The sequence below is a fragment of the Pezoporus occidentalis genome, unplaced genomic scaffold, assembly GCF_034315485.1.
Source record: "Pezoporus occidentalis ecotype Australia unplaced genomic scaffold, CSIRO_AGI_Poc_V1 ctg38, whole genome shotgun sequence".
Lineage (NCBI taxonomy): Eukaryota > Metazoa > Chordata > Aves > Psittaciformes > Psittacidae > Pezoporus > Pezoporus occidentalis.
Window position 1 is genome coordinate 6,540,938 of NW_026915702.1, and position 13,950 is coordinate 6,554,887.

The 13,950-nt window shown below is 39.2% G+C and overlaps 1 protein-coding gene across 6 annotated transcripts in view; it reads right to left on the bottom strand.

Annotated features, from left to right (window-relative positions):
* FBXL13 (F-box and leucine rich repeat protein 13) overlaps nucleotides 1-13,950 on the bottom strand; it is an 85,037-nt gene that overhangs the window by 3,795 nt on the left and 67,292 nt on the right. For 4 of the 6 annotated variants that reach the window (XM_062632021.1, XM_062632023.1, XM_062632022.1 and 1 more), the window contains 2 exons: nucleotides 9,008-9,142; nucleotides 4,421-4,584 (listed from right to left, as the gene is read on the bottom strand). In XM_062632021.1, coding sequence (XP_062488005.1) covers nucleotides 4,421-4,584; nucleotides 9,008-9,142 — 299 coding nt within the window. Of the gene's footprint in view, nucleotides 1-1,044; nucleotides 1,458-4,420; nucleotides 4,585-9,007; nucleotides 9,143-13,950 lie in introns of those variants that run through there. The other 2 variants (XM_062632025.1, XM_062632024.1) reach the window with 2 other exon arrangements.

Genomic DNA, 13,950 nt, shown 5'->3' on the forward strand with positions numbered 1-13,950 from the left:
CATGCCTGGAGCTACAGTTGATTAGTTTGCCAGAAACAGCCATTCATGAATCACCACCAAATGGCAAAATAGGTCATTTAGTTAAGATTCTCTGTACCATGGTGGAGCCTGTGTATTTATTTATATACTGTCTTAAATTAGCACATCGATGAATAAAAGCATTTTAGCAAATAATTATGGTTATCTTTGGCAAAGCACTTGGTATAAGTCAGAGAAAAGTGCTGGCCCAAACACAGGGCTTGAGCAGCACTGGATCCTTATTGGATCCTTATCCTTTTTACTGAGAGAGGGTAGGTAGGAAATACAGCTCTGCATCATGGTGTGCATCCTGAGCCGCTCCAAAATTCAGAAATGTTTGACTGGGTCAGTCATAACAAAAAGCAGAGGGTTTGAACAGGACTCTCTGAGATGAGATTCCAAAACCCAATCAAGAGTAAAAAGTAATGGAAAATAAAAACTTAATCATGAGAGGACTGTTTGTAGTGCCACTGCAGGGGAAATAAAGCTGAAGAAGCAAGTGGAGGCAGGCAGCTAATGGGAAAAGCATGAAGCATCCTGCAAGCATGTTCTGGGTTACACGAAGTGATAACAGCACATCAAATCTGGTGTATTCTGAGGTCTATGTTGGCTGCAGGAGTATTATCATTTGATGGCATCCAGTTCAAGTGCACACGATGGCTCAAACATGGCACTCCAGGAACCTCCATGTCCCTTCTGAAGAGCGATTTGCAGTCAGTGAGAAGCCAGTACTATGATATTTTTGTTGCTTCTTCAAGAGGAAACTTAAGAGTAATTATTCTTAGTCTTTTACCAAATGAGGTGTAGGCTGTCTTCATTTCCCTTTACATGTGTGTTGGACTCCCATATCCTTCCTGGTTTAAGACCTGAATATTTGGATAACACCTAAGAAATTCTGCTATTCAAAAAAGAGCTCTTGCAATCTCCTTTTTAACCAACATCAACCATCAGAAAACACAATGACAATGAAATGAAACAAATACCAGAATGTTCTCCAAAAGATAAATGTACTGTAGCTACTACGGCCCCTTTTAAAGGGAAAAATTGCAGTAGTATTTGTTGATGAGTCACTTGATAACAGAATAGCCATGAGTTTAAAAGAAAAAGCTGCTTTCATATTAGTGAGGACAAGGAAAAAGGAAGCATTAATTTTGCTTTCCAAGAACGACCTTTGGTGGAACCAAACTGTTAGGGACGAGCTGCAGTTTGGTGAGAGCTCAAGCCTGGCTTCTCAGGCAATGGAAGATTCCCGTTCTCATTTTGCACCCAGAAATGTTAATAGAGCTCCACACCTTTCAGTGCTGGAGCTGACTTCAAATGGTGTTTGTGTTCCGAAGTGTAAGGAGAATGTTTTACAGGGAAGCGTTTTTCTAAAGATGCCACTGTGTTAGTCCTTGTGGGATTAGTCTCAAGTGAATCAGAACTGATACAACCTTTTCCTACAGAAGACACAGTTTAAGAAGCAGTTAGCTTTCCTTTCCTCTAGCAGAAGAAATCATCTGCACCAGTATCACATACTCCCACAGGTAGTTCATCCATCAATCTTTGTGGCATTTAGAAACTGGATTAATCGAACGGTCATTAGCCTCTGGATACAGAAATATGCAGCAATCAGGCCATAGACCTTTTATTCTTCTAACATTTAATAAACTTGGAACCAGGCTGGAATATTGGCAAATACAATCACAAATGCTACCTGATACTGGAAAGTATGGACAATTTATACACTCGTAACTGTTTCCTATGAAGCTTCATTGGGCTGAAACAAAGAACTTTGTGGCTCCATATGTTTTCTATTTCAATCTAACGAAACAGTAAAACTGAATGTGACACAATGCAAGAGATATGTCTCAGTATTTGCAAGGCTCAGTCTATTAAGGCATGTCTGCTAGGACTGGATAGTATTTAATAGTAAACAGTGGGGAATTCCTTTGGCAAAATGAAGTATATATGATTCATAGATTTTTGTAGGGCAACTTTAAACTAAAACCACATTTCTTCTATTGCTTATTGAGAACCTAAACCACTAGCATGCTCTAGTTCTCCAGATTAAATTGATTTCTACATAGGTGTCCTCTTCCATCTCCTTAAACTGGGAAAGAAATGTCTCTGAACTGTAGGTTTCGCACCTGCAGAGCGTGAATTACATCTGAAACCAGCATTTCTCTACATCCTGTGAAAATCTAAGAATCTGAGTAAGGTTTTAAGAGTTGGTCTGAAATAGAGAATCAGGCCCTAGTGTTCATTTTTCTGACCATCTGTCGTTACTAAAAGCATACAGGTTGTGAATGAAATGTAGTCTTATAAAATTACATTGTGACATATCAGTGACAGCACTGTCATCGCTTTTGATGTCAATGAAAAGCTACTCCAAGATGACTAGCTTTAGAATCACTGCTGTGGTTTACTGAGTAGTTATTGGCAGAAGATATTTTTTTATCATCTTTGCAATATTAGCCTTGAATTACAATAAAAAATAGATTTTTCTAAAGTGTGACACATCCAGGATGTGGAATATCTCTGCATCGAGCTGTGAACGCCCTTTTGTTTTCTGAATATCATTCTATGTAATGACAATATAGAACGTGATTGCAAAGCCACTCAGATTTTGACATGGTTGGTCTATTCTGCAGCCTGCCCAGGTCTAGGGAGGTTCTTCAGACCTGTTGGAAGGAATAAGTGAAAAATCTTCAGTGCTGAATTACTCAACATGGTCAATCACCTGATGGCTTTTGTCCCAGACTCAAATGGCACCGGGTGGGATTTTCCTATCATTAAACATACAGTGCTAAGAATTAGAGAATGAGGCTGGCAAAGAGAAGAACCATCCACTGTCACGTATCAGAACGTCAGGCTCAGGAAAGCAAAACTGGTAAAGTTTGCCTAGTTCCAAAAATCACAATATTATAAAAAGGGCAAAGATAACGCTGGGTGGAGATGTGTGTCTCATGGTTCTGTTTTGCAAAGAGCCATGACTCTCCAGGGCTTTCTTTACAGTAAAAAATAAGTGGTTGGGAAATTCCTTGGCTGAGTCAGAAGGGTTTAATAAAGACGTTTGGAGAACCCATTGCATGTGGGACTCTGAGGCAGAGGCATCACCCTGGGTCACACCGCAAAGGCAGTTTTATGAGAAGCCATGCCAGCTCTTTAAACATGGCTCACAAACTTAACTGGAACTCACATATTTCTGTTCTTACTATATCTCACCTCCATGGGAAGATGTGCAAGCAACCAAAGCCTGGAAGGCATGATGCAGTGTGTACTGCTCTAAACAGAGATAAGAAGTCATTGAAAATGCAAGTGAACAACAGTAATCCAGGGGTAAAGGAAAATCTCTTGAGGAAAGTTATGAGGAGATTAAATGTATTTGAAATATCTTTTGCAGAATGAGCTGTGTGCCGCAATAGCAAATAACCATCAAACTGTTAGTGTGTCCACAACTTCCTCAGAGGGACAGCGGGGGTGCTGATCTCCTGTCTCTGGTGACCAGGGATAGGACACAAGGAAATGGAACAAGCTGCATCTGGGAAGTTCAGACTGGACATGAGGGAAAGGTCCTTCACTGGAACAGGCTCTCCAGGGGAAGCTGTGACAGTACCAAGCCTGTCAAGGAGCATCTAGATGATGCTTTCAGTCATCTGGTTCTGTTTTAGGTTGTCCTGCAAGGAGCAGGGAGTTGGAGTTGAGGATCATTACAGGTCCCTTCCGACTTGAGACATTCTATGAAATCATTCTATGATTCTAAATATGACCAGAACTGAATGGCTTTTAAATAACATGGGGAATCAGGAGACTCAGTCCACTTACACCAGTAGGGAAGTTGGATTAAGTAGTTGTGGTCAATGACCTATTTTTCCCAATTGTACATACATAACAAGAATGTTTCACTTGTACTTCATGAAACTCTGCTTATGATACCTTGTCTCATTCACTGTAATCATGATGTATTTTGAGCCCAGGATCACATCTGCTTCTGCTGTATATTGACATTCAGCCCCTTGGCAGCAGGCTCCCACATGTCCTCAGAGTGAGCTCAAGCACAGAGTGTGATGGCTTTGCATTGGATGGCTTGCACTGGGACCAGTCTGGCTTTCTCCCTCAAGTTCCCATGTGCTCTTGAAGTGATATCCTGTGTCTGCAGAAACTTCCTTAAGAGGACATTGATTGCCATAAAGATAGATTGGGTCCCTGTTTCTCTTCACTTGTGTCTGACACTAGAATATGGAGATATCCACACCAGGCCACAGGAATCCTAAGGCAGCCATGTGAACACCCCTAAACAAAGGAGCAAGATGGCTCAAGCTAGATATTGAGCATGGCACTGTGATACCAGTGAAGGAAAAAGCGCATGTTTTTGGATTTACAACCACCTCTGATTTAAGATTAGGAAATATTCTCTTACTTGGTAATATTTCTACAGAACAGCATCTTGAGAACCTGGAGTTGCTCACAACCTTTCCAAAGATACTTCAGTGCTTTGTCAGTAAGATGAATGCAACCAGAGACATCCAAGAAGTGGAGATAATGGCAGGCTGCAGCCAAGTATTTGATACAGGTATCAGTCATCTGTAAATGAAGCAACAAGACACAGAGAGGTTAGAAGATTATTGACTAGTTGAGAGAGAGAAAAAAAGGAGCACAATTTCAGTGTCCTATTTGTGGGAAAACTATGAAATGGAGTCTCTGGCACAGCAGAATTCTCAATCTCTCTGAAAGAAGCTCTACAGAAACTGTGATTTAGGTATCAGGAAGACATTAGGCATTAGTTACTTATGATTCCAGAACAGTCTAAAGTACTGGGGGATGTTTTTTACCTAATCTGAGTGTTTTAACTTTCCCAATGTCATAACTTTGTATGTAGCACACTTAAACCTTACCTGCTGTTACATTGCTCTCACTAAAGAATTAGGCTGCACTTATAATTTAGTTATATCAGTTTTGTAGCTCAGTTCTCTGTTACTAATGAGTGTCTCACACCAAGACCTTTTTAAGGTACAGCTGGCTTTCTTTAGCTCTGACGCTGCTCAGTTTCACCTCACAATTCAATTTTTCTGAACTGACACTCATTGCCATTAATGCTGAAAGTTGTATTTGAGAAGAACATGAGACACAGAGTCTTCAAGGTACATAAGCTATTTAATGGCTACAGTGACTTCAACAGAAACAGTTAAGAATATATTATGCACACACTTTAATTACCGTGTTCACTCAGAACCAAAAAACAAGAGGGGACATATGAAAGACCTTTTAAAGGTACTTGATTAAAATCGGTGGAGTGGAATGGTGGAAAGAGAGATGAGGGTTTCGTTTGCACTAAACAGCCAATCTCACAGGAGTCTAAACGGACAAGGAGGCAAGGTGAAGCTGAGAACTTGGGCTGTGGAAGAGAAGATTAGCACACTATCTTGTGATGCAGTCCTCCTGGAATACATAAGTAATTCTGTGATTTGTTTATTCCAGATTTAGCTATATGCTCAATATTAAAACCTGCAATAGATTAATAAATAGATTGTAAGATTAACAAATAGATTAACATTCCTATTGAAATAAAAAGAAGTTGCTGACTTTGAAGTCAGTGATCACCATTTAAGAGAAATCTACATCCATCGTACACTCAATCCTATTGCCTTTACAGGACTGAATTACAGAACTCATTGTCCATCAAACTGTGCCTTTAGAACTTTGCTATTTGCAGAGATTTATTTTCAATTCTTGTTGTATTTTTTCATGTATAGGATATGTTTCCCACATCAACTTCATTTTTTTCCTGTGAAATAGGAATTACTCTTGAATCAGGCTCATTCCTTGAGTAAGACTCAGAACCACACTGCTGAGTATTTTACAGTATCAGCATTTGCAAAACGCCGTGCACTTGTCCTAGGTATGCAGAAACATGACAGGAGGCTCACCACACTTTCACTAAAGCCAATGGAGCTTGTACAAAGACAATGAATTTGCTCCAGTAGATATGACTAAAGTAGTAAGCTCTTCTAATTTTAGAGTAACCTGCACAGCACATGCCAACACGTTCTTAATGGGCATGGATTTCTATATTGTTTTTTTTTCCATGTTCTGTTGCTATGATGTTTGTTTGCAATTCTTTTTTTTTAATATAATGTAGCTGGTGCCGTAGGATGTGAGTGTCAGACATACTGACATTTATCCTTTGGAACAGGTTCATTCTTACTTTAAACTCTTGACCATTTTAAACAGTCTCTGAGTGGAAAATATTTCCCTTCTTAGCAGCTGGATCCCCTCAATTTACACCAGAGATTGCCAAAGGATTTTAAAGACCCATTACTTTTAACATCCACAGGTGTACTCATCTCATTTTGTGCAGTTGCAAGCTGGATTCAAGTCAGAAAAAGACTTGTAAACCCAGTGTAGGTTTATTATGAAGAATCTTGATGTTCTTTTCTCAAAATAGTAGGGTATTAGCAGTTAACAGATTGGCTTTAAAACCGTTTACAGAAAAGACCATCTAGAAACAAAGTGTTGGAAGAAGATTTGTTGGTCAAATTGGTGTCAGTCAGTCACTGAGTCTACTTCTTGTTCCCGTTTGCAGGAACTACAAAACACGGCCCAGTTCATTCCCTTGCTAAGAGCCATCCTAACATTAATACTTTGCCCCTGTCTCCCTTCCCAGAATGTTGGTTTACAAATCACTGTTCTGATAACCAGAAACTCTTCTGGTTTCCAGCCTAAATGTATTTATTGCCATTTGTTTTTATTTGTTTTCCTGTGTTAGTACATAAGGTGAAGTGGAAAGCATGGCAGAGAAGACTGGTTGCAGCACTACCTAACTTCAATTCCCTTGGGAAGATCTTCATGCACAATTTCTATTATTGCTGTTATTATGGAAAAACAGATTAATGTCCATCTAAAAGTGAAGGATACAGGAGATTGAGACCCATATATATAACAATTAATGATGTGCAGTAGGTAACTGTAAGATACAAACCCAGGACTTTTGTAAGACATGGAGCAACTTCCTTGGCCTACCAGATCTGAAACACAGCCTGTGGATTTTGGCCTAGAAGCTGAGACTCTTATGAACCTTTGGAAGGCAAACAACTTGATCAAAGCCTCTGTAATTTCGGGCTGGCTAAGCAGCCATCCAAGTCATCTCAAACTACTTGGCTAGGTGGCTGTATTCAGCCACTGCAGTGAATAAGAGGGCTGAAAGGATAGTCAAGGGTTATGGAGATAGGTGCTGGAGAGGAGGAAAGCAGGGACAAGTGATGGCTGCAAACATTGGGGAAGGAAATAGGACATGGGCACTTCAGTGGGATAAAGAGGGAAATGGTCCAATGAGTATGGTGAAATTTTAAAGAATAGTTCAAAATGAACTTTCTCAAAACTGGTAAGAAAATTGTTCTGCTCACTTGAGAGTGATGAAGCAACATCACCACAAGTATTTCTATTAAATTAAAAAGAATAAATCAGCATTTTAAAAATTGCATTTGAAGCTTATTGCCAAACTGCAGTCAGTCTTTGTTTGTTGCTATTAAATAAAATACTTAAAAGCATAGAAATAACTAGATGCACAAAAGCCAGACATATTAAGTGAGAAAGTACAAGAAAGAAGATTTAGGCCTTTATAACAGCATTAATTTAAAAAAGGAACACACATTCTGATACAGGAAAATGATCACTGAGATGTGAGACTTTAATAAAAGAGAAATGATATAAAAAACTAGGAAACAAAAATGCTGCAGGATAAGCTCATGGTAAAGAGGAACTCTTTCAGTATGGATTAATCTTAATCTAAATAAAGTAATGTCTGGAAACAATTGTGTGTGGGGGTTGGATATCTGGACATTCTGAATGAAAATATTTGAGCAGCTGTCCTGGAGAGATGTTAGTTACTTGAAAATGGCTGCAACTGCCCATCAGTTTATTGGTAATAAATACCTCCTAAACACAATACAGTACATCAGACTCACCAAAGCACACTGGGGACCACTAGCAAAATTGTCACATTAACTTGGATACGAAGGGAATATTAATATATCCCTGGGATGACTATTATTCTGAGTATCCTTCTAGTAGTCACCAGAGAGACAGGGCTTCTCAAAGCACTGAGGAAAGGTTTCCTGACTGTAGGAACGCTTCTCTCCACTGACTGTAAAAAAAAGCAGCCTGAGCCTGGGGAAGACTCTTCTCCATAGGTATAAGTTACCCAACTACCTCATCACTTTATTTTCCAAAGGACTTAATTTCTTAGGCTTAGAATTTTCAAAATAATTAAACATGGATTTACATCTGAGTGCATCAATTTTTTAGGCACTATTACTACATTCAAGGTAGCCACTGCCCTGCCAAATTCTTTACAAGGGTGGTAAAATACTGGCACAGATTGCTCAGAGAGGTGGTGAATGCACCATCCCTGGAAATATTCAAGGCCAGGCTGGATGTGGTTCTGTGCACCTGATGCAGTTGAAGACGTCCCTGCACATTGCAGGGGAGTTGAAGCAGATAACCTTTGAAGGTCCCTTCCAAACCAAACTATTCTAATGATTCCATAAAGCCATAGTTACGGAGTTCTCATGTCCCAGTTTATGCTGTACCTGGGTTCAGAAAGAGCAAAAATACCGAGAGTTATTAAAACAAAGACACCACACTTCAGAAGCACCCAAACCACCAGAAGCTGAGAGAGTATTTGCAGGAAGTGTCACTAAAACACTTCTCTCTCCACCCTTCCCTAGATGTCAGCCCCTGGAGAGACAAACTTTTATCTGATACAGCACAGACACCTTTATGTAACTGCAACCATTAGAAGAACGCCAAACACTCTCATGAGCCAAGCCTCAGAACTTCAAATTTATGGAAAATCAGCTGAACTTAAGCTCTGACTTATAAATGAGTTGAGTATAGTGTAGAATTGTGACAAAGACACAGATGCCAGCAGGTCACATTTCTGAAGGAAACACTAAGTACTTCTTTGCAATAGCAATCCCAGAACCAGTGCCCCATTTCTTACCCATACCTTTGGGCAACCCGCTAGGTTGACTGATGTTAGTCTCTGGCAGTGAAATGCCAATGCCTTCACAGCTTCATCTGTCAGCTGAGAGCAGCAGGAGACATGGAAGTGCTCCAGGTATTTTGCGCCCTTGCAGAACTCCTGAAAGAGGGACAAACCAATCGATCATTCTTAGGTGATGTGCCTAGTCGTTTTTTTCTTAATTTACAATGCATTTACATCAATCCTTTGATCCACTCCAGGCATTTCAGTTTTCTAGTAGTGATGACATTATTTAGTAGTGATGACATTCAGCTGTTGGCTGTGACTGTCACTAGAAAAAGAAGAGATGCATTGAGAAGCTGTTTTCCATTGCCTATATATTATACTGTGTGTTCATTAGACTAACATTCATGTAAGTTCCACTGTATATATTAAAGTATGTTGAATTTGTATTCTTTGGATTGAATACAACCCACAACATAAAGATGTGTGCCTAAAGGACTAACCCCAAATACATTTTTTTTCTACTCTGAAAATACCCATATTTTTGTATATTAACTTTTCTCGCTTTTTTTGTTGAATTTTTTTTTTGGGGGGGTGTTGTTTTTGGTTTTTAGGGTTTTTTGATTGCTTTGTTTTGTTTTAAATGAACAAACATCTGTATCTGTATAAATGACATTCTTTTCTTAGAAAGCAATGGGTAAGGATCACAGGACTATCACTCGGGAATTCTGGGTTCTGATTCACTCTGTGGAATTCAGGCTAGTTAGCTGTGTCTGAAATGCCCTGCAATTCCTGCTGCGATACCTGTGGACTACTATTTCTATCCTCATTTTCAGGGTGAATGATCACCTGCAGATCCTACTGACTTAAATTCCAGCTCAGTTTAACCGTGCCAAATGCAGGGTCCTACACCTGGGTAGGAGCAATCCCAGACACAACTACAGATTGGGCAGTGAAGAGATTCAGAGCAGCCCTGTGGAGAAGGACTTGGGGGTGTTGGTTGATGAGAAAATGAACATGAGCCGTCAGTGTGCGCTTGCAGCCCAGAAAGCCAACTGTATCCTGGGCTGCATCAAAAGGAGCGTGACCAGCAGGTCGAAGGAGGTGATCCTGCCCCTCTACTCTGCTCTTGTGAGACCTCACCTGGAGTATTGTGTGCAGTTCTGGTGTCCTCAACATAAAAAGGACATGGAACTGTTGGAACAAGTCCAGAGAAGGGCCACAAGAATGATCAGGGGACTGGAGCACCTCCCGTATGAAGATAGGCTGAGAAAGTTGGGGCTGTTCAGCCTGGAGAAGAGAAGGCTGCGTGGAGACCTCATAGCAGCCTTCCAGTATCTGAAGGGGGCCTATAGGGATCCTGGAGAGGGACTCTTCATTAGGGACTGTAGTGACAGGACAAGGGGTAACGGGTTCAAACTTGAACAGGGGAAGTTTAGATTGGATATAAGGAATAAGCTCTTTACTGTGAGGATGGTGAGCCACTGGAATGGGTTGCCCAGGGAAGCTGTGAATGCTCCATCCCTGGCGGTGTTCAAAGCCAGGTTGGACAGAGCCTTGGGTGACATGGTTTAGTGTGAGGTGTCCCTGCCCGTGGCAGGGGGGTTGGAACTAGATGCTCTTAAGGTCCTTTCCAACCTTAAGTATTCTATGACTCTATCTTGGGAAATAACAGAGAAAAGCATTCAGTGAGATTTCTGAGCTTGTAAAATTTAGTGGGGATTATGAAATTGCAAGAGCTGTTTCCAAAACATTTTGGTGACCTGCAGATGGCAAGTGATAAATAGGTGCAAGGTAGTGTTATTCTTACTACAACTGCTATTAAGATATTCCAGCTTCTACATGAGGTTTTAAACTTTTACATAAATACTTTGTTTGCCCTTACAAGGCCAACTAAAAAGACCAAAGGGACAATTTAACCAACTCAATGTGTTCATGTGTTTTTCATCTTATGTTTGATACTTGCACCCTTGCAGGTGATCGTATGAATAAAATTTTTTTGCAAAATGCACATTAAAGTATATATTTTAAATAGCATCAGAGAATCCCACCTAAAACTTTGCTTTTCATGAAACATGAGTAGTTATAACTTTGGCATACTATGCACATTTATTGTTTGTAATTAAACTTCTATGAAAGGCCACATAGATTCATAAAATGCACTTTTCTCCTTTTGCGCTCTGCAACTTTCTTTGCCTTTTGGCCTGAATCTTTTTCAAAGCTGGAAACATCCACTTAGGCCTACAGAAGAAGAAGGTGCACCCTAGTTTGTGTTTGTGCAAACCTTCTCTTCAAGAGCCTGCAGAATTGTTAACTCAAGAACCAAGCAACCTAAAATCATATTTTGTCATCTAACAGTGCCGTGATGTGAACACCACAGAACATTCTGCAGCTCAAACAAAGCTTTATCTTCCCTGAGAATATCTCCTGTGATGTCCATCTTCTGTCTTTTCCACCCTAAAACCATGGTAAAACGCCTTAAATTTGCCACTGAGCTGATCTTCCAGGCCTGCTTATCTTGGCCTAAGGCCAGTGTAATTTGTCATTTACTGGAATGGAAATTCTACCTCTGTAGGCAAAGAAGGAAATACTTGTGTAGTAGAGTGAATAAAAACCAAACACTGTTGCATGAACCTTTTCAAAACGTTCCAGAATTAGTCCTGAAGGAAACAGACAAAAGACCACAAGGAGAAATAGCACACGTGCATGCACATGGAGACACACAAATCCACATATCTATCATGCACAAATATTACATATCTATCATTCTGAAGAAAGTCCTGTAGGTTATTGCCTCTAACAGGAGGAACTCTGACACTAACGTATGGTTGATCACTGGAAAATTTTAGCGTAGTTATGATCAAAAACTACATGATTCTGTGTGATTTTCATGAATCTTACCCAAACAGATGCAAAGCCTTTTATTAAGTCAGAAATTTGGTTCATAGACCAGAATTCAGAATTGTCAGTGGACAATTCAGAATTTGTATTAATTGGCTTCTGTACCTTTCCTACTTCAAACTTCGCTCTACAGGCTGTTTGTTACCTGTAATAGAGAAACATTCTAATCTCAGTAACCGAACTGGTTTTATTCATGTGTAAAAGCAACTGCACTCCCTTCAGAATTAGACCTCAGATGTGATGGCTTAATCACAACATTCTCAGCTAGGGTATGTAACACAAGCTGAAGCCAAGATTTCAGTGCCTGTGTGATACGTTTATCTTGTTTTTACTGGCATAGTTTGCCTACAGAAATATTTTTAATACCCTTCGAAGTTACATTCTGAATTTGCTCTTAACTTTTAGTCTACCCCAACATTATTTTGCAAAGAGCACTAAAATTATATTTGCAATCAAAGGGAACAGAGCTTTGTTTGCTTTCTTCATCTCTGTATCCTCTGTCTATAAAGAAAACAATGGCAGAGGTTGGGAAGATAAACAATGTTTGCAAAACATTCAAACTACAAAGAATCAAATACCATATGAAGGAAACAACATCATTTTCTACCTTATTTACACAATTGTAATTCTGTGTAAATAAGGTCTGAAGACACACACAAACATCAAAGGAAACATGAAATGCTGAATTGCTGCTCATTACGTGAGCATTACCTGAGTTATGAATAAGCAAAGATTCTATTTACAAAATATGTGACCACATAAGCATTTACATACTGTAATAATGGCTGGGGACGAATAAAAGAATTAACACTGTACAGTCCACGTTATTTCTGTTTATATAGTTTTCAGTTATATTACTTAGCTATTTTATAACTTTCCAGCAACTTACCTTCACAGTGTTAGAAAACCTCTCTTAATATGCATTTTCTTTTCACATAATTTAAATATTCTTTATATAATCAAAGTAGAACCAAGTCATGCAGCATACAATGGGGTTAGTCTCTACAAATTTCCATAACCTCATAACATATGAGAGGTTATTTATAGATTCAACTTACAAAAAAGGACTTGCCATTTTGTTTTGAGTTACTTCATACCTCCTCTTTCTCCTGCCCTCCCTAGATCCATGACAATATGGCTTCTGTAACTTCTGCATGTACACCCTGCTGCTGCTTTCTTCCTCAAAAAGTTTAAATTTATATGTCAGACCAGGAAAGAATAAACACTCCTTTTTCCATAGTCTTTGTTTTGAACTTACTTTATACGGTAAGACAAGTGAAATAGCTTCTTATCCATAAGCACAGCACAACGCAGAAGTGATTATTCTCCTCTAAAAGCATTAGCACTGGCACTACACGACTTTCCATGAGGTACATAAGATATACATACTTGGTCATTGTTCTGGTTAAAAACATGGAACTTTTTTACACAGAACATTCACGGAAGGCAAGTCAGAATTATTCCTAAAGAAGCAAATCCTAATGGCCTGACGTGTATGTTGAGTAACAAGATTCAATCCAGATGCATCCCTTGTGGTACAGCAACAACTGACTCATTCTTATATATATGGTGATAAAATTATGAATGTTGCAGCTTTATAATGGAAAAAATGTAGAAGCTGAAGACTGGGATTATGTGATGGCATTGCCTGTACCCGTAGCCTCATGATCTGCAACTGTTTATGGGCATGAAATTCATACAATCAAAAAATCATGACTTCAGCATTTTTGTTACATATGACTAGGAACAATTCTCAGTTACAGAAAAAAGTGCTCTTATTTGGATGTGAATCCTCTCTCCCTCCTAAAGAGATGGATGGTTCTTTTTTCTACTGCAAAGTTACTGACTAGTGTTTATTTCTTATATTCTTCTGAAACACAGCGGTAAATCTATGCAATTATATTGAGTTTGTCAAATCTCCATAAGGATTTAGGTAAAATTCAAACAACCTGTGATAAGGATAAGGAATTTCACAGTTTAAGTATACATTTTAGAAACCATACTTTTCTTCATTATGAATATTCAAACTAGGTTCATTACACGTCCACTAAATTACGTATGAA